The 25,143-nt window shown below is 47.9% G+C and overlaps 1 protein-coding gene across 1 annotated transcript; it reads left to right on the plus strand.

Moving 5' to 3' along the window:
- Positions 1-2,593: 2,593 nt before the first annotated feature.
- On the plus strand, positions 2,594-9,107 carry LOC142563079 (uncharacterized). Its single transcript, XM_075673598.1, has 2 exons — positions 2,594-2,964; positions 7,878-9,107. Exons 1-2 carry the CDS (start codon positions 2,623-2,625, stop codon positions 8,988-8,990), a joined length of 1,455 nt encoding a protein of 484 aa, XP_075529713.1. The 5' UTR covers positions 2,594-2,622; the 3' UTR covers positions 8,991-9,107.
- The last annotated feature ends 16,036 nt before the right edge of the window (positions 9,108-25,143 follow it).

Below are 25,143 nucleotides of genomic sequence, written 5' to 3' on the forward strand. Positions count from 1 at the left end.
TCCCCCAATTTTGTTTTTCGCCACCATGCTTTGCCTGTTTCAGAAAAATATCAAAGCACGTCACGACGGAAGAAAATTTTAGAGCGCAGCTTTTAGGCACCCGTTTCTGCGGCGAGCGTTGGTGTCAGCGTAACCGAGCGAACCATCGCAGCGGAGGAAAGAGCGACCGTAGAGCGCAGCGCGGGGCGAAAAATGTCTTGAGAGGGACGAGAGTGCGAAGTAGAAAGCGGAGGAGGGCACAGCGGAAGCATGAGTAGGAAAGTGGGTGAGGGTAGTGTGACAGTGACAGAAGAAAAGCGTATTGTCGTAAAAGAGGTGCACAGCGGTGACGACGGCTGCGAGCTGGCGCCAGAGTAGTGCGCGTCTTCGACGTCTGTCGGCGAAGGCTGCTGCAAATCCCGCCCACCGGTCACTCAAGCGCTGCTTCAGTGATGAGCGAGGCAGTCACGCCACACTACACTCCATTTGCAACATGCCGCAAGACATGGATTGACCGCGAAAGCCAATATAACGTTAAATGAAAGCACGTATAGAGCTGAGCTCAAATTTCGCATTAGGGAGTGTCGCGTTCACCGGGGAATTCATTTACAGCGAAGCTCTTTTTAGCTAGGATCCCGGGACTTTTCTGCGTCCGTCACGTCGACAAAATACCCAGTGCGCCGATTCCAGCTGCTGTAGAGGGCGAGGAGGAATGGGTAATGACCCTGTAAAGCAGATGCGTGAAGCGAACATGCAGCAAAGCTTTCATTTCAGTAGGAAACGAAAACAGTCTTCAAACCGCATGATTTGTTAAGAGGCGTGCGTCCTTCCGCGTTGAGCAACGTGCGCTCCCGCCAAACCTTCGCCGGTGATCGTTGTCGAATACTTTATTGTATACCGCAAACCGGAAACAACGCAGTGGTTCAACCGCTTGCTGGAAGACCTTGGCCTCGGTTACTTCAACGATCCCATTCTACTATCGTACACGCGTCATGCATCCATTTACCTGTGGAAAAAAACATTTCTCGCATAAGAAGGGAAATCATATTTGCGTATCATAGGGACCACAAAGTGGTTTTTGCAGTAATTTTAAACTAATAAATAAATTAGATATCTTATAAACTGCATAGAAACGTGTGTTTGTGTCATATGTCACTATGAAGAGCAATATGCGTAATGGCCGAAGATCGTGGGAGGATTGTTATTTTTTTTTCACGTTGCCCTATATTAGGCGCAACATATCTACAGATTCGCTGTACAGCCACCTTCATAGGAGTGGATTGGCGGAGGTTTTTTTTCCGTGTGATAAAATTTGAGAAACCGGTTTTAGGACTAGTGGAATTGGCCGAATTTTCCGAGAAATACCTGAGATGTTCTAAAGACAAGTCTGGGACACTTAACCTAGAATTACTCCACTCTCTAGAAACAAACATAGTGTGTGTAATGTGCCAAAATCGTGATCTCCTAATGAGGCACTCAGTATAGGCGGAAAACGGAAGAATTTGGACCAGCGGGGTCACATTAACGAGCAAACAATGCAGATACACGGACGCTTCGCATTTCACCCCTATTAAAATTCGGCAGCCGTGGCCCAGATTGAACCCGCGACCGCGAGCTCAGCAGCCTAATGCCGCAGCCACTGGACTAACGCGGGGGCAAGAGGCATTTGAAATCGGCTTTTGCATTCGAATAGAGCGAGGCTACACGAATAACGAGGCTAAACATTTCGCCGCCGCGCAGTGTGTTCGCCGAACACACTCGAGGACGAGTGCACTGTGCTGTAATTGTCTTTAAGCGTTCGCGTGCAGAAGCCTGCGAATGACACTAGCGGCTAAGCGCGCTCGCTCAAAGTGCACTCAAGCTTGCCCGTATGACCCGCGTGACAAGGGCATAAGTGATTGGAGGCGTGCTTGAAGCTGTTGTTTAAATTACATAGATTTGCCCAGTTTATTCCTACGTGTCTGGCACCAAGGAAACAGGCGAGCGGAAATGTGCCCTCACGCAGCCGTCCTTCGCAATTGGACACACGCGGTGATCCAACTGGTTGGCGTTCCTTCCATCGATGTATACATGCGATTTGGCGTAATGGTAGTACAAGGTTGTAGTTTCGAAGGAAATCTTGTGGTCTAATGAATAGAGCATTAGGCTGGTTTACTTGGGGGAAAGTGGTTCGATCCCACAATGGGCAAATAGTTTAAATATTATTTTAAGGATTCAACTATTCGCAAGTCAGCTGGAACATCCAGTAGCCACAGTGAGGAATCACAGAGATGGTTTGGAAAGAAAGCTTCTGTTTAGAAATATCCGGACGGTCTCTGCTAGATATTATTCTCTTCGTCCAATTGTTTTTTCATTTCGCAGTTAGTCGCGCTTCCATCGTAGGCTGTTCCTTGACGCTTCAGTAAATTATTTTTCCACGGCCTTTAACGTTTCGCGACCTTTACGAAAAATCGCCAATACGAAAAAGGCGATAAAATTGTCGGTAGCAACATTCACGTAGCTAGGCGGGTAGATAATTTCCACGCCGTTACATCTATAGTTCGCGAGCGGCGCCGTGAACAGTCAGGAACTGGCCGTAGCATAATCAGAGTGATAGTAGCCTTGGCAACAGCTGACGGGATATAGCGCGTAGGCAACACTTCCATGTTTCCGCAGAATCGTTGGCACGGCGTTTCGCAGTCGACGTATGCGCCGTCCGTCATGGCTTCTCAAGGCAAGCTGTACACGCTGTGTGGTTTTACCGAGGAACTGGACTGGAGACCTTTGCATTTCGTCGAGCCTGTTCCTGCTAACAGAATATGCGGCGCATGTGGTGTGCTGCCCAGAAAGACAGTTTTTCTGCCCTGTCGAGACCTGCTGTGCATAAGCTGCTATGAACAGTGCGTACTCGACGACGGACACGCCTGTCTACTCGACGGTGACCAATTTCTTCCAGAGGACGCTGAGTGGAGAGAATTTCCTTTGGAGAACCTGCTGAGGCGCAAGGTAAGAGAGCAGGAGTGAACAAATTCGTGTGTCAGTGTTATCCAGGTCATTTTAGCAAAATGCATTGGATATATTTCGAAAGTAAAATGGGCATTCTCTTTATAAATAGGGGTGATTTGCTGTTAGAGCGGATGAATCACGTGTAAGGTAGATGAAAGCAAATATGGAAATATTACATACGCGGGAAACCGTGAGGAGAAGCAAATGCTTTGACACTGTTGTCTGTATGTATCGTATCCTACTTCTATATCGCTATAATCCTCACTACTGACTGAAAGCTATGGGAACTCGTGCGCAATCAGATATGTTGAGCGGAGCCAGCAGCGAGTATGCGGCAGCGCTATTGATTTGTGTACTGCCCTTTTATTCGGGTATGCTTGCGCGCATCCGTTAGTGCGACATAGGGTGCATTACCTTCGTTTTCATCGCGCATTTTAACGCAGGCGTGTCGAAGTTTTCTTGTGTTCTTTCCCGTCTGTTGTTCTCCGACCTTTATTCTACAAATGGTCTTCTAGGTTGCGTTTCCTAATCATCAATAGACATACTGATTTGCTAAATTGCACTGAAATATTTGCTGTTCTTTTCTAATAAACCAAATACAAGCAGAGTGTTTAACGTTTCAAGTGCGATGCCAGGAGCGTGTGGCTGTCGGCTTGTCTGGGATTGCTCCATCTGCGTTGACTTCGCAACGCTTTGCAAATGAGTGTCGCGCTGAATAACTCTTCCATCGTATACTTAATCGTCAGCCGAAGCTGTGATAACGAAGCCCTCAGTGACATGCGTGTGCGTCTACAAGTTTACCGCGGAATGGGAGTGTTTCTAATGTACCTCCAAGTTAGCGGCACGGCAACTCACCGCAACCTTTTTGCGGAGAATCGGCCGGCTACGGTCACCAATCGGGAAATCTCCGTACCACACAAAGGATGGGTCAGCGACCCACTTCTGTGATTTGCAGCAGTCGCACAGTGATGTGGCCAATTAGTAGCAGAGGTGTGGTCGCAATGGCTACGCTCTGGCGTTGCCGGCAGCCGCACCACCGCTGATCACCCGCCGTGGTTGCTTAGTGGCTTTGCTGCAGTGGCGGCTGCCTTTCAAGGGGAGCGAGTGCACGTAAAAAAAAAACCAAGGTGTTCTAATTGGCTCATAATTGGCTCGTAGTTCTGCCACGTAAAATCCATAATTTAATTTTAATTTTTAAGTTTTAATGATATTTTGTTGTTAGCCTGGCTGTTCGCCTGACATGCTTGGGTACTGGGTGATGGTCATGATATGTACAGTAATAAAAACTTAACAGCACAACAGTCACACACACACACACACACACACACACACACACACACACACACACACACAAATACATATATTTACATATACATATATAAGGCACGTGGGCTGCAAGAGCGTCAGCAGCACTTCCGAAGAGAGTAGCGTACAGATGGTGCTTTCCCATGGAGCAATAATGTGCCGTAGTGCCAAGCTAGGGTCCCGTCGAAGGAGAAATGTCGCCTTCAAGTACTCTCTGTGACGCTAGCGCCAGCTGTCGTACAGAACATGCCGCAGGTCTTCAGGGATGTTACATTGAGATCATATTAGTGAGTCCGTGAGTTCAATCTTACACCTGAAGTACGGTTGTGTAGGCCACATTGTTTCTTATGCCATAAAGGCGTGCTTGATCTTATCTATTAAGACCTCGCGGTATGTAAAATTCACAAAATGGATCTATTTTCTATTGGAGTCCGTACTGGTCGCTTGCATCTGTCCAGAGGGATCGCTGGAGACGCCAAGCGTGCGCAGATACCAGTGTCGCCTCGTCTTTTCTCGAGGAAGGCATCTGGACCATTTCTCTCAAAGTTTCCTGTACACCTTTGGCAACATGGCCAGCCTGGACGCTACCTTGTATTCCGCAGTCGGCTGGTAACCACGGCAGTACAACTATGTGATGCAGTTAGCATGCTTTATTGCGTAGGCGTCTTATGTGCATTACGCGTTGTTCCTGCATGCGTGGCGACTTCAGGGACCGCAGGTCCGCTCTTGAGTCGGTGAGGGTTGCCGTAGACTTAATCTGTCTACTCTATGACGCAAATAACAGCGTCCCGCAGTGCGGCTGGTTCAGTGGCTGCAGCTGAAGGGCAGTGACTGATAGTTCCAGATGTAGTAACACTCGGGACGGAATCCGCGCACCAATGTCAGATGATGTAGGCATAACGGAGCCATTAGTCTAAATATGACGGTGAGCCCTGCAGCTCGTGTCACCATGCTCTAGAGCAAATATATCAGCGCTGGAGCAGGAGCATTTATCTCGCTCTTGAACCCAAGCACGAAAGTGACAAAGGACCATGGATGAATTTTACACGGTGGTTCTGTCGGCATAGAAGGGCTTTGATAATTCAGCGGGATCAAGCTCCGCACCACAGGACCGCTGTCTGAAGCAAGCGGATAACCGGGTACTGTGGCAGCAAAGCGCATGTGTACTCTAAGAAACTCCTGCTGCAGAAGCGCCGGAACCGATAGGCGTCTGCTTTTTACAAGGGTTCTTACACTTGATGTGTTTTTCGGCAGGCGAAGGCACACTCTGACTTTTGCTTCCACACCAGTGAACGCCTTTAAGTCGGTTTGGGAAATGCCCTGTACCACAGGAAGGCTGCATCGTAGGAAACCTTCACAGAGAGCCATATACATGCGTGGCAGAGAACTTACAGAGCTGCCCCCAGCGTTGCGTGATAGGATACGGAATGTGCTTGCGTATCACCCAGTGTTTGCTCTCAGCATTCGAATATGCGGTGTGCACGTCAATAGTCTGTCGATTGTCACGCTCAGAAACTTCACACGTACCGCATGGGACAACAAGAGACATCATGCCTAGTGAAAGCAACGGCGGCACACTTTTCTGGTGACATCGCTAGGCGTTGCGCGAATAGAAATTTTTTAATGGAATTGATAGCTTTCTGGAAACTTGTTCGTAGGACGCACCTGTGGCGACCAGAGCGCCCCATATGCAGTTGTTATCTGCATATAAAGAGGTTTCAACCGCCGTGAGAATGCACTTCTCAACTCCAATTAGACAGACATTAGATAACATCGGGATTAAAACACGGCGCTGGGAAACTCCTCGATGCAGTGCGTGCGAAGCTGTGACACAAGAGGATATCGACGCGGACAAGCACAGACTTTCAACTAAATCTTTTGTTTTTTAGTCAGAGGCATTATTATAAGGAGTTCACCGCTCATGTGCAATGAAGCAACAACCTAAAAGAAAGCCATTGAAATCAGATGAACATATATGTTTGTTGCTTCATTGCGAATGTGTAGTAGACTCCTTATATTTACGCCTCTGACCAAAATAAAATTCTTTTGAACGTTTGGGCTTGTCCATGTCGGTATACTGTCGTCGCCAGTATTTTTTTTAACAGAACACATCCTGTACTGATTAAGATGGTCAAAGCGGCGACGTGTATAAGGGATGCACTGAAGCAACCATGCGAGCACGAGATAGAGCAACGTTTTTTTTTTTTTCAAATTTGACAGCATGGTTACCGGGAGCGGCTTTTCCCCGTTGTGTCATCATTTAAGTATTTGAAACCATCTAGCAAAAAGGAAGAGGCATAGGTTGCGGACCGTCACGCGAAGAAAAACACAAGAGACCAGTGCAGTGATGTTATCGCACAACTTGAGGAAAGTGTTCAGCCGGCATAATGAGAATTTACTTTTCAGCGCCGCTTGCAAGCTGTGTACCACGTGCAATCGAATGAAATAATGCGATCGGCCCTAGTGCACCACCAATTGTAAAACAAGGTTTACAGACCGTACGCGCATTGTCATTTCCCAGATACCACATAGCTGTGCTTAGGTATATGTAGGACAAACGGAACAGTGTTTCAATGATCGAGTATGCCAGTACTGCAATAACGTGACAATGGGCATGAAAGGTATTTCGAGAGGCCATTAGAATAAATGCGCATGCACTGCCGTGCTATAGAAGACGACGTTTCTAGCGAAACTCAAAGCTAAAGAGACAAATAATACAGGCATTATTTATAATAGAAACGTTGACTTTAGCTGCGTAAATATGATGTCTTTGGAGGAATCTGAAAAATAGACTTTCTGCATCATGGAGAATGACTGCCATGTAGATGCCTTTGTATAAGCAGGTAAATACAGGGATGGATATATAAAGGCTATAGTTCTTCAAATAACAATTCGATTGGCATCCCGCTTCTGTTCTGGGGTATTTGTCTATCTGTACGTCCTTGCGTCAGTAGCGCTGTTCGAGTATAATTCTGTGAATTAAAATATTTATTCCGTGCACCCTGGTAGCTTCGTAGTCTACACATCGCTCTACATAAGCGGTTTCCGCAAAAAAAGGATTTCTTCTCAAGAAGCTTCTCACCCTAGCCGAGTTCGAAGAGCGCATACGTAACAATACCGAACCGCTCCTCGTCGTTAAGCGGCTCAGACGCCTGAGGATTTCAGTGGCCTACCAGAACAAAAACGCATTGCTGAACGTGATTGCAACGGCACCCAATCGGAGCAAACAATTTACCTCAACGTACTAAGATATTTCTCCTTCAAGAACCACTCACCTTCGCAATGCAAATACCACCAGTTCGCACACATGGTACAAGTGGTGTCGGCGTTTCGCTCCTGAAAATTCACACGATTAGTGAAAATCCTTCTTTAAGCCAAGCAGCAATAGTTCGTGTAATGTTGCATTCAAATGAGGTGATCGCTGCCGCATTTCTTCTTTCTTCTGAATAGCTTCTGTCTGCAGTATGGTCAACATCTTAAAAGAACATTATTTAGTGCCTGTGTGACAGGAAGTTCGAAGGCATGAAAAAACATAGAATATGTTAAAATGGAAAATAATACGAAGATCCTATGGAAAATTGCTTAAATGCTTCTTTTTTTTATTTCAGATCAAATGTTGGAATGAAGAACGCGGCTGCGACGTGGTTTTGCCTGCATCAGAGTTGAACAAGCACTTTTGCAATGACTGTGAGCACCACGCTACGTCCTGCCCTAAATGTTCAAAGCTCGTATTGCGTAGTAATGTGTCCGCGCATTTAAATAGCAAATGCCGAGACTATGCAGTGTCTCTGACGTCCGGTGCTGTAGAAAAGTCGCACATTGACGAAAAAGCAATGATGATGGCTCTGAATGCGAGCTTAGACGTGCGAGGAGTTGAAATTAAAGAGAAGCTAGACGAAGTTATTAGTTCTCACATTGTCCAAAATGACCGGCTAAATGAGATTTCACATTGCATGAACACGGTCAAAGAAGCACTGCTACAAAGGCCAAGCGGAAATAGTACCTTGGATCACCTTACTTCACAATCTACAGTTACGTTATCTTCAGTTAGAGAAGTCGAGAAAAGATTAACTGACCACAGCGAAGAGACACGTGTGCTTGCAGGAACCATAACGGATTCAATAAAAGAGCTGAAGGAAGTGTTGCAGGACACCGCAAGGACAGTCTCCATAAATAGCGTAGGAAGTGTTGCTGGTATTGGTGGATCGAACGACCCTGAGAAGAAAGGACAGGGCACATTGAATAAAGAACTGGCCTTACGCACAATAAACATTAATCGATATGAGTTCATGGCTAAGGGATACGAAGCAATGAAAAACAGCGCAAATGCTGAAGGGTGTCATGATTGCTCGGAAGAAAAAATATACCTATCTGGCTATCACGTGTCGCCAGGAGTGTACTTCAGAAAAGAGGGAGATCACGTGTTTCTGCATCCTAGTTTTGAGCTGCACAAGGGTGTGATCGACGAATTTCTTCAGTGGCCTTTCAGTCAGAACATTCGGGTGACCGTCAAACATCCATCCCAAAGCAAACAGTGCCAGAAGGTGTGGAACCATAAAGTTAAACTTCAGTTCCTTGGAAGACCCGGAGAAAAAGCCAGCCATGGCTGTTTCACCACACAGGTTTCATTTAGCCTCAATGATCTTGAACGTGAAGGGTACGTCACGGAGGACAGGCTTCACGTTGTGTGGGAGCTTCTTCCGAAGCCCGGAGCAGAATAAATGAGGGGAATTTTGCGTATTCCATTAAATACACATGCCGTTTTATTTCCTGGAAACCAAATCCGCTCTTCCAGATGCCTTCGTTGAAAGCAAAATAAAACTTCGTTCTTTTTTCAATAGTTTTTCAATGTGTGCTTACCTACCCGACACCGCTTTAGTGTGAGTTTATAAAATTGCCTTCCAACTTTGTAGTGTTCCATTCAGAACAGTATGTGTAGGTGACTCGCAGACACAGAGAATTCAAAAATTTTCATCGTGGTGGATATTTGCGGATTATAATATATATATATATATATATATATATATATATATATATATATATATATATATATATATATATATATTAGGTACTTCGTTTAATTTTCAAATATTAATTTACGGCAGACATACAAAGGGGAACCATCTTGAAACCATATTCATTGTGTTAGTTGCGTCATTATTTGAAAATATTACGTTTGGCTAATAGCACAATTCTACCCTCGAACTAAATTACTCGACGTTACGGACATGATGTCTACGTGCGATCAGATGCGTATTTGATTACCGTTTCACTAATTACGTATCTCGCTAGTTTATGTACAGCACATCTAACAATTTGCGAATTATAGCTATTTATAATTATACCTATTATAGCGGTCCCATCCACGAATTCTGTCGATGGCACCGGTTTTGACATATGTGCCATCAGCTTTGAGATAAAATTTGGCTTTTAAAAGGGCGTTTAGAAGGCATAGTTGGTGCATATATCACATGATTTAGGATCGCAAAACAAGACCAGACACGAAAGAAAGCGTCAACAGCGGACAAGGGCTACTGTCAACTTTTTTTTTACTCCGTAGCGTCGTCATGAAATGTACAATCACGATCAAAAGTACGCGGCCCACGCCGCTGGACGCAGGAGGGGCTGCAGAGCCACACCACGGCGCTGCTGCCGCATCGAGCTAAAGCCCTTATATCGGGCGGCAGCTGTGACACTACATCGAATAACGAGAAACTTCGCCCTCACTCTCCTACGGCCGCTTGACCCGCTTGATAAATTTCAAGTGCGGCGTTCACCTGTTACGCAGCTGACTTTCAGTTGTAAAAGGGCTCGTCTGCGCCCTTGATTTCCTCCCTGCACTGGCGCATAGGAGTGGCAAGCAAAGAGCCACCACTTTGTTGGTGTCAACACCCGTCCTTTCTAATGTACCGTTTTCGTTTCGCGCGAAATGAAATGCAATGCGAGCCTCGTTACTAGGCTCACATTGCAGAAAACGTCCGAACCTGCTAGCCGTGTCCGAAAGCATCCCGCCCCCGCCGTGCGGAACTACGGCCGCACGGCACACCGGAACGCCTACGTTAGAAACGCGCGCTTCTTTGACATGCCGGAAACACGCACGCCTCCCAAGACATTGGATTAAGGGTCTGTTGAGTTAAATGAGTATTGCGTTGGATTGAGGGTGGATTTGATTGGATTGAAGTGGATTAAGTCGGATTACGGTGAATTGTCGTGCATTAACGGTATATTTCATAGATTGCAGTATATTAAGAGAGAATTAGGTAGGATTGGGGCGAATCAAGGTGGTTGACGTTGGATTAAGGCTGGATAATTTTACACCAAGGGCGGACCATTCTGGATTACGTTGGATTAAGAGTAGATTGCATTGAACTGAGGGCGAATTCCTTTGCAATAAGGTGTATTCTGATAGGTTGCGGCGTATTAAGAGTGAATTAGGTTTTAATACGGTGGATTGAGGTGTATTAGGCTTGATTACGAGCTATTGCACTGTTGCCATCACATATCGAGACACAGCGTAGGTGTCCTCTTGAGAAAAGTTAGATCTTGAATTTTCTGGGAAAAGAACTGTACTACCAACTAGCCCGGCACTGAAAGCCGGTACTAGCCCGGCACTGAAGTCTGAAAAAATGTAAGGACGATCAATCAGATCGATGCGGAGAAGATGCGATAACATGCTGTCTTCCTTCACTCGTTCACGTATGCGAATCTTCATTTGATAATCTTCCACACACATACCTCATTAAATTCTGATTCCTCATTACTTCCAGCAATCCTCAGTGTCGCGCAGATAATTCGTCAGGAGGCTATCTCGCCTATAGACTTGGTGTTTGAGAAATTCGTGGTTTCCTCTAGCGGTTGCTTGTTGGGCGCTCCCAATTTCGTCCTCTTGGGTTGCTTGTTAACTCCTGGTGCAGTAACTATGGAAATCGTTTAATAATGATAAGTCACGCAGTGTGCTTACATTACTATCGGGGCTCTAGTTCAGTGATTCAGCCTAACGTCGCAGCTCTGGCAGCTTCTCTGGCAAGCAGGAAACCCGCCCGTCCAGCGTTGCATATGGTACCATCAAGTGTAACCGTGGATACTGGCCTCCTGCCAGGTTTTCGGGGTATTTTTCCATCTCAAATATGGCACTGTCCTCTGATTGGTGCGGTCCGATGAAGGTCAAGGTCACGTCACGTTAATAACATCACGTTGTCAACCAATAGTAATTTCAAATCCGGCGCCGTCCTCTGATTGGTCAGTCAGGTGACGTGACCTTGATGACATCATCACCCTCGACCAGTGGCAATTTAAAACTTGGCGTGGCCTGCTGAGTTGTCGGTTGAGGGTCACGTGACCTTCATGACGTCACCACTCATACAATGCGAAAATTAAAATATGGTGTCATCGTCTGATTGGTCCATTGGGTGTCGCGTAAATGAAGAAGTCATCGCCCTATTGACCAATTGTAATTTCAAATTCGGCGCTGTCCTCTGGGGGTGATGTGACAGAATAATCGTCGCCCTCTCGATAAAGAGCACTTTCAAATTTCGTGCCGTCCCATCATTGGACCATTACGGATCACATCACTAACATGGCGTCATCACCATCTCGGTAATTGCAATTTGAAATTTGGCGCCATCCTGTGATTGGACATTGTGTACGTGACTAATAAGGCGTCAGCACCCTCTCGACAAATGGCGATTTCAAATTCAGCCCTCCTCTCATTAGTTCTTCAGGGGACGCGTGACCTTGATGACGTGGTCACCCTCTCGACCAATCAATGAATTTTCGTGACCACTGTTTCGGTTCAACAGGAAATTCAAAGTGATGCCGGGTTTCGATGCTAATTGGGCCTATAAGGTTTTCGCATAACTATTCACTCAGGAATGAGTAGTTAACACTAGTTAACTGCAGGAACATACGAGATGTAGTATTTGAAGTCAACCTAAATACAATAACAACAGGGGCTTTGTCTGCAACACAATGTATCAATTAATACACTATCGGAAACGAAAAAGCACCCGCAGCGCTTTCTCGAATTAACAGACCAGTGACTTGACGGGACAATAGCACAAACTAAACAGGACGCAAGCGCTAATACTATGCTACTTACAGACACATAGCTATCCCAACACCAGCACATTACACATCATCTACGCAGACGTCTAGGACGACGCGTGCCTCTCGCGCGGCGACATGGCGACACTCGCACACCTGCGCTGGGAGTGTAGAAACGCTCCGCGCGACTCGACACAGTGAGCAAAATTGATCCTAGGTTGGAGTAAATGACGTGCTCAAGCGCATTGCTCGATGAGAGGTTAATATATACTCTGGTTAGGAGGGGCGAAAATTGGGCTCCCCTGCTGAACGGAGGTTTCGGATGGACTTATGGGCACGTTGCAAGTGCTAGGCGGCGCCCTGTCTTTCCGACCCCTAGCGCCATCTGACGAATAGTTGTGCGAATGTGGTAGGATTACTCACGGTGTCAGCAGCCCGCACTGCGTGTTTGGCGGCGGCGCGAAATAGCGTGCCGATATTAATTTTAACCGGGTTTAGGGAATTGCAAGATCTTCATAGCTTTTTTCGTGAAAAGAATTTAGACAAGGGATGTCGTCTATGTGAAGTGGGGCACGTCTGTGACGTGAAGGAAGTGTTGAACTCGCACTGATCGGATGTGACTGCTAGGTGTATTCCGCAAACGAAAAATAATGCACCAGCGAGATGCGTGAAGCTCAGCGTAAGTTACTTCGTTATCTACGTTGTGGACGCATGCAATTATAGGCGACATTGATTCTTGAAGATCGGCGACAGCAGACAAATCGTAGCGGGGAGCTGCGATTGCCGTGCTGGCATCGCAGGGAAGTGCGAGGACGCCGCGGTAGTTTCCCTGTACATACAAGTCGGCAAATACGAATCCAAAACATCTCATCCAAGAACGTGGGGCGTACGAACGACTCGTAAGACCTACCAGAGGTATTCTAACGTTGCTGTCCCCAAACACGAGAAAAGGGGATGAACTTAACAGTTGTGTTATTCTACGCTGGGAAAAAATTTTCGCCCAAGTTACTGGAAGAGCGATACTTTTATGTTGCGATTTTTCAGTGCGTGCAAAGGAGGTTACAATAAACCACGTTGTCAAACATTTTAGTGGTCTCATCTGCCCCTTCGTTGATATGCTGGGTGCAGAAGGGTGTATGCCAGCTCAGCCGGCTGCAACCCCTCCTCGAATCTCTCAGCAAGCCCTAGCGCTGTTTGAATGGGAGAGGATTGGGAAAGAGTTCCACAGCTTTACTGCGGTACAGTGTGGGAACAAACTACTTTGTTTGCTGCATATCCTGGTACGCACTGCAGGCACATGGCGTAGCAAAGGGGGGGGGGGCTCCGGGTGCAAGGGGCCGGTGGGGGGGGGGGGGGAGGGTGTCATATACGTCTGGAGACACACGGAACTTGTTGATATCCTCGCCTTCCACGAATAAACCCGGGAAAGGGGACAGAAGGCCTATGGGCCCCAGGTGCCAGACGACCTAGCAACGCCACTGACTGCAGGTGTCCCGTTGCTGCCATCATTGCTGTAAAAGCAAAGAATTCAGCCTTATAACGCACTTGGCATAACGCCGGAACATAAAACAGCTCATGCCGTCGGACGAGCGCTATCCAGTGTTGACGCCGTTCTGCTTCATACGGTCGGCTTGGAAACCTGTAAAACTTTGTTCCTCGTGAGTTGGTGGATGTGCTGTTTCAGCCCACTACTCAACAGCTCGGGTTGCACTTCGGCATTGCTCAAGGAAAGCAACAGCTACGCGCGAAACAGTGCACGAACAGGCTTTCCAAACGCAAGCGGGCCGGTCGTATCCTACCGGTTCCGCGCTCGCCGCCGCGAGGGGCGCTCTAGTAGGCGCGGGAACTGCGTTCGCAACCGATATGTTTACATCCATCGGGGAGTTTTTGCAGGGAACGATGGGAGTATATGTTTACATCCATCAATGAGCTTATGCAGGGTAATTAGGGGGGAGCACATGTTTACATCAATGGAGGAGCTTTTGCAGAGAACTATGGGAGTATATGTTAGCATACAATTAAAAGCTCTTGCAGGAAACTATGGGAATATATGTTTACATCCTTCAAGGAGCTTCTGCAAGAAGTTATGGGAATACTTTTTTTACTTTTGAGGGATGTTTTGCAGGGTATCATAGGAGTATTTCTTTACACATTGTTCGCGGTTTTACCGGGACAATAGGGAGTATCTGTTCACGTGACTCTGTTTGTATGCCGATTTCAGAATTTTCCATATTGATTTTCCGCACTGGGAATACACAGTATATTGGTTTCCAAGCTAGAAGATGCAAACTAAATAGGCGAAGTAGAGCTTTGTAGAAAATAAATATATTGCATAAGCACAAATGCAACAAATAAATGGACGGCACAAGCACTGGATTTTTATTCTTTCTTGTGCATGTGTTACTTGCACAAGCCACAAAGTACGAATTGAAAGCAGCTGATCTAACTGCAGGTTTAAGCCAAGACCTTATGAAATACCCCCAAAATACATGGAAACCTGCCCCAAATGCGTAAACAAGGTGCAATACAGTCACTGTGGAAGTAAAAATGATAGCAGAGCATTCTGTGACAAACCTAGATTTTGTGGTACTACGAAAGGCAAAGCACAGAGAAAACAAGACATAATTTCTCATTCATACTGATATGGGCAAGAGTTCAAGCAGCAAAACTGGGGAAGATGCCAAAACACTTATTGCACTTCAAAACTAAGTGATTAGGAAAACGAAAGTTCTGGTCCGGAACTTTCCGGAACTTTCCGAGCGACATCCGCTGTCCGGAGGGATGTCGCTCGATGATGCTCATAACCGAAGTCGGTCGTCCATCGGCGTTTCTTGAGCGCAGTGCACCGAGAAAGCCTCGTTCTCACGTTCAGGTTCACACAGGACACTGCAAAGTGACTTCGGGAGAGTTGCCTTTTTTTTCTCGTTCCCAGCAAGCGTTAGAACTACGCCGAAACTCAACCGCTCAGTCAGCAAGCACGACACAACCCTCACTAAGCCATGCCAGGCTCTTTCCCCTTTTATACTACTGCCTAGTTCCTTACAGTGGTCTAGCAGCAGCCAGAACGCGTCCACAAATTGGAAAATTGCACTAGAAAGCACATCATGACTTTGAAACACTAAACAAAAGCAAAAAGGTAAAATTCCTGCCTCAGGAAGAAAAAAATCAGTAACAAACAACTTTGAGGCTGATTCCTGCGTTAGGGGCCTCGACTTAAGCCATCGGCGTTACTGTTGAGACTCCCCTTTTTGTAACGCACCTCAAAGGAATATTGTTGCAAAGCGAGGCTCCAGCGCAGGAGGCCGCCATTTTTGGAAGAGATGGTCTGTAGCCATTGGAGAGGGCAGTGATCCGTCTCACTGATAAACATCGAGCCGGCTAGGTAGCATGACAATTTCTGAACGGCCCACACGCGACACACACACTCTTTCTAGGTGGCGCTGTACGCCTGCTCACGACTGGTCAGCTTACGACTAGCATACAGGACGGGGTGTTCTACTTCTCCCTTTTCCCGTTGGCACAGTACAACGTCCATGCCTCGCTCACTAGCATCGCACTGAACAACGAAAGTTTTTGTGTAGTCTCGCGATGGTAGCACAGGCTGGCTTCTTAGGGCGCTAAAAGCTCTTTCCCTTGTCTCGTCTCAGACGACTTCTTGGGGCTCTGTTTTTCTTAGAGCATCCGTCAGGGGAGCCGCGATATCAGAGTACCTGGGGATGTACCTCTGATAGTAGCCGCCGACACCTAAGAACGACCGAATATCGGTCGCCCTGCGGGGTTGCGGGAAGTCTCGCACAGCGGCCACCTGTATTTCAGAGGGGCGGCGACGACCCCGTCCAATCACGTGACCGAGGTATACAACCTCGGCCTGTGCTGACTGGCACTTGGGAGCCTTGACTGTCAAACCCGCTTCGCGCAGGCGGGTTAGCACTGCCCGCAAGTGTGCCATATGCTCAGACCAGGATGCGGAGAATATCGCTACGTCGTCTAAATACGGTAAAGCGAATTCTTCCTGTCCCCGCAACACTTTGTCCGTAAGGCTTGAAAAGCAGTATGGCGCGTTCTTCAAACCAAAACGCAAAACTTTTGGACGGAATGTTCCCATTGGTGAAATGAACGCCGCATACCTACTAGCCTCTTCTGTGAGTGGAACCTGCCCATAACCCCTGACAAGATCTAGGGTGGAAATAAACTGAGCGCTACTAACTTTCTCAAGGCGCTCGTCGATGTTAGGGATCGGATAAATTTGATCCTTAGTGATGGAATTAAGCCTGCGGTAGTCGACGCAAGGACGAGGTTCCTTGCCCGGTACCTCAACTAAAATAAAAGGGGAGGTATAATCACTCTCACCCGCCTCAATAACACCGAGCTGCAGCATTTTCTTTACCTCATCCTCCCTAATATCGCGCTTGCGCGGTGGCACCCGATACGTCTTGGATCGTACTGGCTCTAGGAAGGTAAGTTCTATTTCATGAGTAAGGACAGAAGTCCTACCAGGCCTCTCAGAGAACTTACCTTGAAACTTTTGTAAGAGCTGGCGTAGTTCGGTTTTCTGCTCAGGAGACAGCGGTGCTTTACTGAATAAGTCACTAATGACTTGATCGTAGTCTTCCCTGTTCGTCACTGAGCCTACTCCCGGAAGCTCGACCGAAAGCTCTTCGGGAACGTTTACCATCATACACACCACTGCTTCCAGTTGTCTATAGGGTTTCAGCAGATTACAGTGGTAAACTTGCTGTGCTTTCCGTTTTCCTGGCAGTCTCACCACGTAGTAAACGCCCGACAGTTTTTGAACAACCCGTGCTGGGCCCTCCCACTGCACGTCGAGTTTGTTTTTTAGCGATGTGCGCAATATCATTACCTCATCGCCCGCCTCAAAACGACGGGCCCTGGCTGTCCGATCATGATTAACCTTGGCCCTCTGCTGGGCCTTTGCCATTGCTTCACCTGACAACTCCTGTGCCCTTATTAAGCGTTCGAGGAGCCTAAGCACGTACTCCACCACGACTGGGTCGTCGCCCCTGCTTTCCCACGAGTCTCGAAGCATGCGAAACGGAGACCGCAGCGAGCGACCGTACACCAGCTCAGCTGGAGAAAACCCCGTAGCCGCACGAGGCGCGGTCCTTAATGCAAACATCACCCCAGGCAGACACAGCTCCCAGTAAGTTTGTTGTTCAAAACACAATGCTCTCAACACGCGCTTCATGACGGAGTGGAGCTTCTCAACGGAATTCGACTGTGGGTGGTACACTGAGCTGTGTAACAGCTTTACCCCACACCTTTCGAGAAAGGCTGTCGTCAAAGCGCTAGTAAACACTGTGCCCTGATCTGACTGGATTTCCGCAGGAAAACCAACTCGCGCAAATATGGACATTAGTGCATTGACTATCTCAGCTAAGCTGAGTTCTTTAAGCGGCACTGCTTCAGAGAACTTTGTCGCTGGGCAGATCACAGTCAAAATGTGTCTGTACCCCGTGGCTGTTACCGGCAGAGGTCCCACTCTATCAATAACGAGCCGTCTAAAAGGCTCCGTAATGATAGGTACCAACTTGAACGGCGCCCTCGATTTGTCCCCTGGTTTGCCCACCCGCTGACAGGTGTCACATGTCCTCACAAAGTGTTCTGCGTCACGAAAACACCCTGGCCAATAGTACTCTTGCAAGAGACGGTCCTTAGTCTGCTTAACTCCTAAGTGTCCGGACCACGAACCTCCATGCGACAAACGCAACAGATCCTGACGGTAGCACTGAGGCACTATCAGCTGATCGAACTCCACTCCCCTGTGGTCTAGATATTTCCGGTACAGGATGCCACTTCTTTCCACAAAACGAGTGTTTTTCTTGGCGATACCTTCCTTGACATTGCAGCGCATGTTTTCTAGGCTGCCATCCTTTTTTTGCTCGGCTATCAAAGCCGACCGGCTGACTTTTAGCAACGTCTTAAGTCCATCTGACGTAGGCGCGATGAGCAAATCTGCAGATAGTTCTTCTAACTTTCCCGTGTCAGGCATTTCCTCTCCAGTGTCTAGTGCCTTCAACGCTACAGGCTCAATATTATTCAGTTCGGACGTGCTCTGAATATCAGCTTGCTGCGCCTCCGACCCTTTCTCATTGTTCGACAAGGTCGGCCCCGCAACTACCACCTTTGCAGCGAGCTCCCGAACTCTCGATCTGGTTAAGGCCTGAACGCTAGCCTCACCAAAGAAAAGCCCCTTCTCGCGCAGGAGGTGATCGGACCTGTTCGAAAATAGGTACGGGTACTGGGGGGGGGGGGGGGGCAGCATAGATGACACTGCGGCCTCCGTCTCAAGTGCTCTGATAGGTCCTTCAATAAGCACTTTTGCTACGGGCAGACACACGCTATGAGCTTCCACGGCTTGCTTGATCCATGCGCACTCGCCCGTGAGTATATCGGGTTCTACGTAAGAGGGGTGAACTACATCCAGGTAGCTGCGGAATCACGAAGCACTCGGCACTCTTTCCCTTTCACGAGGAGGTCTCGCATGTAAGGCTCGAGAAGCTTCATGTTCTCGTCAGTGCTGCATAATGACGAAAACACGACTTTTGATTTTGTTTCTGGACACTGCGCCGAAAAGTGACCCGGCTTCTGGCACGTATAACACACGCGCGCTTGCCTCGTCTGGAATCGCTTTCTGCGTTCGGCTTCGGCTGCCGCCGTCTCCTTACGTTCGGTCGGACTGCTTTCACTCGCATCCGCACTGCGTGTGTCCCCCCTTGCTCTCATGGGCGTGAACTTCGGCCTCTGAAACTTGGAGCCAAATTCACCCTTTTCACCGTCCTTAGCCCCGCGAGCCCGACGCGTCACAATCTCCTCGGCTAGCTCGGCGGCTTTAGCCACCGTGCTAACGTCTGGCCTATCCAAGACCCAGTACCGCACGTTCACAGGTAACCCACTATAAAACTGTTCCTGCCGGAAACACTGCACAACTTTCTCGTGGTCAGCAAACGCTTTCTCTTCTTTGAGACACTCCTGCATGTTTGACATAAGCCTGTAGGCAAACTCTGTATATGATTCACTTCTGCCTTTCTCATTTTCCCGAAACTTCCGACGGAACGCCTCCGCTGACAGCCTGTACTTCTTTAGCAGACTCGATTTCACTTGGTCGAAATCCTCTGCCTCCTCTCTCTTCAAGCGAGCGACTACGTCGGCCGCCTCGCCAGGTAACAAAGTGAGAAGCGCTGTGGCCACGTTTCCCGAAAGAACCCCTGCTTCTCGCACGTTCGCTCAAAGTTAACCAGGACCAAACCAATGTCCTCTCCAAGCTTAAACGGCCGCATCAGGTCAGTCATTTTGAACGATACTCGTTCTCCTGCACCGTGTGCCTGACTTCCATTACGAGCGCGTTCCACCTCTACCTCGAGACGCTTCATTTCCAAGGCGTGTTGACGGTCGCGCTACTCTTTCTCTTTTTGCTCTTTACGTTCACGCTCCTGTCTTTTTGCCGTCTCCCTCTCCTCAATGGTCTCAAGGCATTCCGACAGCTCGTCATCCTCAGCTTCTAACTCAAGAATAGGCCTTAGCAGTTCTGGTTTTCTGAGTTTGTCTGAGACATCCAGACCCAACTCTCTTGCAAGCTCCAGCAATTTCGGCTTGCACAACGACTTCAAATCCATGGCTGCTCTGAATGCTACTTTCTCTACTGCCTGCTATTGTCTTGCCGCAAACTAACCCGGCAGCAACGACAACCACAATTACCAGCTCTGTTTCTCACACTAACAAAAGCCTGGCAAAACTCAGAAGAAAAAAGTGCTCCACTCACCAAACCTCGCAGCCATGAATTCAGCGCAGTCGTTCCGCTGCAGGCAACCAGTCATCACACAGGGCTCGTTGCACTGCTCCCGGATGGTCATTGTGCTGCTCAGCATACAGTCGACCGCATATCTTCGCTGCTGGCCTCCGTAGTCGCGATCTCACCGCTGGCAACCAGTTGTTGTAAATGGGTCGCAAGCCCCAAGGGTATCGTTGGCCTGGCGGCCTGGGGCACAGCTGCAAGCATCCGAAGGTCCTGGCAAAGGATGAGTCGACTGCTAACAGAACAACATGTTTATTCTAGCATTGCAAAAGAGCGGCCGGTCAGTTCGACCGAAGTGGAGAAACGGGAGACCACGTTACTCGACTGAATAAATCGAAGCTTCTCTCTTGGCGTACGGGGGCAGCTGCTTTTATACTCTCGCAGTCGAGGGGAAGAAGGAACGGCTCGGAAGAGGCGCACGTGACGGCGGCGCACGGACACGTTGTGACAAGAGACAAGTATCCGCCGGGCCGGCGCCGCTCAGACCTCCTCGCTTCACAGTTGGGGAGCTCCTCTCCCCGGCTGCCGCGCTTTGACAAGCGTGGGCACCAACACACACACACACACACACACACACACGAAGGCACGTGGCATTGAAACATGCCTGGACGCGCTTAGCAGGAGGTGCTGGGGCAGCACTGAACTGGCCAAAATGTCCGCCGCTGTGAACGAAGGCCCGGCGTCCGTTGCATCCGCGCCGGCTATACCGCACGTCGGAGGCGAAACGTAACACCCGGTTTTAAGAGTGGGTGAAAGTGCGTGCCCCCTTAATAGTAGCACCCCATCACAATTCCTTGCACCGACTGACTCTAGGCTGTAGCGTGCACCTAGCATCCTACGGATCAAGCCCTTAGCTCCAAGCAAGCCCCCGCCCCCCATCTTGCTTAAGTTTCCTAACGCAATAACACTGAAAGAAAAAGCAAAGTTGGCAGAACAGAAACAAAAGTGCCAGAATAATGACAAGCAATCTTCTGATAGTTATCATCCAAGCTTCCTTCCTGATATTCGACCTGGAAAATGATGCTGGTGCAAAAAGGCTCACAGATCCTTAGAACCGTTGTCTGGGCCTACTTTGAAGATTAATAAAGGCAAAAAACAGGCAGTGCTGCACTGGATTGTGAAAGGCCATGTGGACTATTTGAAACGACAACTTTCGGAAGCTTCCTACGATAACATCTCGGGAAGAATAAAAAGTAAAAGAAATCTCTCATAGAAGTGTACCAATTCGACAGCGACGCTGTTATAAGGGATTTCACACACCTCTTATAATAAGAACAAAGGATCTATTGGCGGGCTGACAGCCTTGCTTACACACAGCAACTGCTGCTGCCCTTGAGCGTGGCCAAGGCATGTTATAGTGGTAGCCACCCCGCAAGCTAGTAGCGTCTTGGCATCAGCTTATACAGAACAGCCACAGAAATACTTGCTGACTTTTAACGCAAAGCCAGTATAATGAAATGTGAGTAACAAAAGTTATGAATTACTTATTAAAGCCCTGTACAAATAAATTATCTATTCAAACAAGCTACATGCAGGTTGCATTTATTTTGTAATTGTTGATAATTATCAACAATTAAAAATTAAATTAAAACTACTTAAATTTAATGTAGCCGCAACACAGAGTAACTCCCTTTAACAGCATCGTTGTAAGGCGGTAAAAGCCTAAATTTCATTGCATGTATTGCAAAGAAATAAATGCAAGTATGATTTAATATAGACTGCAACGGTTGTCAAACTTCTCTTAACGGTGTTGTGTCGCTATAAAACAATGAAGCCTCGTGGCACTGCAGATATTACACATAAATAGCTAAATAAGTATGTAAATAAATGGTACATATAAGCAATGAAATAGACTAGTAGTAGAAAAAGGAAGCATGTTAAACATCACATTAAAACGGCACCAGACATTGTGTGAACATAATACTGAGAAAATTGGTACACTTATGGTTTACGCGAAGCACCAAATGATGGATGAAGAAAAGTATCAAGTAGCTCCACGGCCTCCAAAACCTACAATGCTATAAACTAGAGTACCTCAAGGCATACACTCCTGGCCGTTTGTGCAATTGAAGTCAACAGAGTATGCTTCTATTCAAGCCAATGTATCTATCTCTTTTCCGATTTGCACGCACTGTTTTGAAATAAATAATACAAGCTACCTTGCCAAGGAGCAGTACCAACAGATGAGATATAACAAAAAACACAAACACAGTGCTGACTGAGAATGGTATGCATTCGCTGCCATGCTTTACTTTTTACACACTGTCATGAGTCACAGGCAGATCATGTGCAATAATGTGGAGAAGACGACGACACCCGTCAGTGAAATGTAGAATTCATACATCAGGTGAGAAGCACATGAAGTGTGAAAGAGAGAAAAAATGAAGGAAAAGGGGAGGAAGGCAGAGGCGCGCGCATTGCTGACATGGATGAGAAGCAAGGCAGTCGCTTCTCGAGTTGTCTGTGGAGATGACAAGCAGCACCTTCAGGGACCACGGACCGACGAGGCGACATTCCAAAGTTGGCCGGCAACAGCTCCAGCTTCCGAGTCCCGACTACGTCGCCGTGGCTGCGCTCCGCGACCCCAATCCAACCCCACACTGCCATAACCGGCGGCTGTCCAGTGCCACGGACGCAATCCCCGCACCACATCATCATCACAACGCCCGACTAGTCTAACCCGTGTCCTGCGCCACGCAAGTCTCGTAAGAGAGCTACAACCTCGTCGCTCGCAACGGACCTCGACGCTTTCACCGCGTTGGAACTATGTAGGCTGCCATCTTGCACCACGCCGTGCCGATGTTCACTACTCTCACGGCCGGAGCATTCAATTCTTAGGGACTATGTGTCACTTGGCCTGTCCGACTAGGAACATTATACAGCTAATATCTAGTTTGTTTCCGTTATGTATATACCTATAGTCGGATACAACTTTAGAAAAAAGGGGAGGCCCCGCCCAGATGACCGAAGCGCGACAGCCGATTGCCTGCGCGACTAAAATAGTCCCGCTCGAAACATCGTGCTCCTAAAACGCGCAATTCCCGGTATAAATAAAGACTTTTGCATTTTGATGACTGGTTTATTAGAGCTCTCATGTGCTACAGCACATGCCGGATAGCGGCAGAAAAATAACCCGGTGCCTTTCACAACGCTGCCCGTCGTCTGCTCTTTAGCTTCATTGCAAGTGACAAAAGTAGAAAGAGCAGCTCTGCAACGCTTGTTCACTTGTACACGGCGTATCTACTACTCGTTTCTCAAGCTTAAAATGAATCAGTTGCTATTGAAAAAGTACTTATATAGAACAATGCATTTATCGCAACCATTACAAACATGGGGCGAGAATACGGTCGAGGCAGGAAGGTGAAAAAATGCTTCATTCATCGTTTTAAATAAGTACTCTTGGTTTTAAATAGCATAGAATTTATATTTTTTGGTTTTGTGTTTTCACAATTTCACAGCACGCGTTCTACAGCTTGCGAGTGCAGTGAGAACTGGTGGACAGCAATCAATCGACGGTGCCACACAATGCTTGAACACCGTCGCTAGACGCTCGGCTATCTCACTGCTGACAATAGAGAGGTTTAGCTTGTTCGGTATTCCAGTAAAACGCAGGCGGACGGGGCATTGAGGCGTTGGGGCAGCAACACGATTATGCCAGTGCCGAAAATTTACACCAGCAGCGAAGAAGAATACGCTCGGTTAATGCAATATTAACTGTTTCTGTCTGTTTGAGCACTGCGCCACCAGGTGGCTGCACCATGCAGACCGCTCGACAGCTCACGTTTACGCCTCCGCCTCAACACCCCGGCCGTCCGCCTGCGTTTTACCGGAATACCGGAAAAGCTAAACCTCTCTATTGATAGTTTACGCTAAGTTGACGGCGACAAATCTTTGCGTTGAAGGCTTCTTCTGCAAATAGTTTTTGTTGCGCGCACTTTTCTGATTACTCCTGAGAATGGTTTTGCTTCATCACTTCACCCCGTCCGACGAAAAACGCAGCGACACAGTATACGAACACACCCGCCGCTACCGTAGGCTCCAGTCTTTGGAAAACTTTCTCACCGTAACTTCACTCGCGAGCGAAATAAAACAACATGGAACAAGCACGCAGGATGCGTGTTCGCAGCGGTCGCCGCGGGATCCTGTTTTCAGGCAAAGCGTAGCGCAGCGCCAGCGATGCTCGCTGCAATGTTCTTTCACCGGATCACGGCTCAGAATAAATGCACGCGGCACAAATGGTGCATCGTAATCTCGCTGTAATATTTACGGCATGATAGACCATCACAAACAGTTCTGGAATTCACTCTGACGAGGGGCTGAAGCACACAGCTGGCGCCACCTCGCCCAGGTTGAAGCGCTGGCGGCCATTTTCTCCGTGGGCGGGGTCACCGGCCGTCTGGCTCATGACGTTTGTCCATAGCGCGCGCCCATTGGTGGATGCTCGTGTGCCTCCGCCTCGGAGGAGTAAACGCCCCCTTTTTTCTAAAGTTGTATCCGACTATAGTTTTGCGAATATATTTTCTATATATAGGATTTACGCTGTGTGATTTTACTTGGCTCTTCATTTGGTTTGGGTTATAATTGTGTCTTTGGACAAATGTTTATCGTGTTCGCATTGTGTCTCTGTCCATTTCAGAAGCGCTGAAATTCGTGACAATTGACGAGCCTGTCAGTATTTGTTCTTCTTGCCCTGGTATTTCACATGCACGAGCACGTGTCCAAGTTTCTGGGAGGGAACGTGCGCAGCCAGTATGTCATATGACTGCAGAGCGCGTGCAAGGGTCTTGCTTATGCTGGGGACGTAAAGTATAGAAGCCCGTCTGGGGGGGGGAGGGAGGAGGTCAGGGTTGTGTGGGTACTGCATGAACCAGCTGGTGACCTACTAAGACAATAAGGTACTAAGGTTACCCACAACCCGTAGATTCCCGCCACACAAGTGCATTGTTTTCAGTGTGGTCGTCCGCTTTTGTGCCAACGCTTTCGGCCGATGAAGAAGAGAGCCGAGAACAGACCTCTTT

Source organism: Dermacentor variabilis, chromosome 11 (assembly GCF_050947875.1).
Source record: "Dermacentor variabilis isolate Ectoservices chromosome 11, ASM5094787v1, whole genome shotgun sequence".
In the NCBI taxonomy this organism is placed as follows: Eukaryota; Metazoa; Arthropoda; class Arachnida; order Ixodida; family Ixodidae; genus Dermacentor; species Dermacentor variabilis.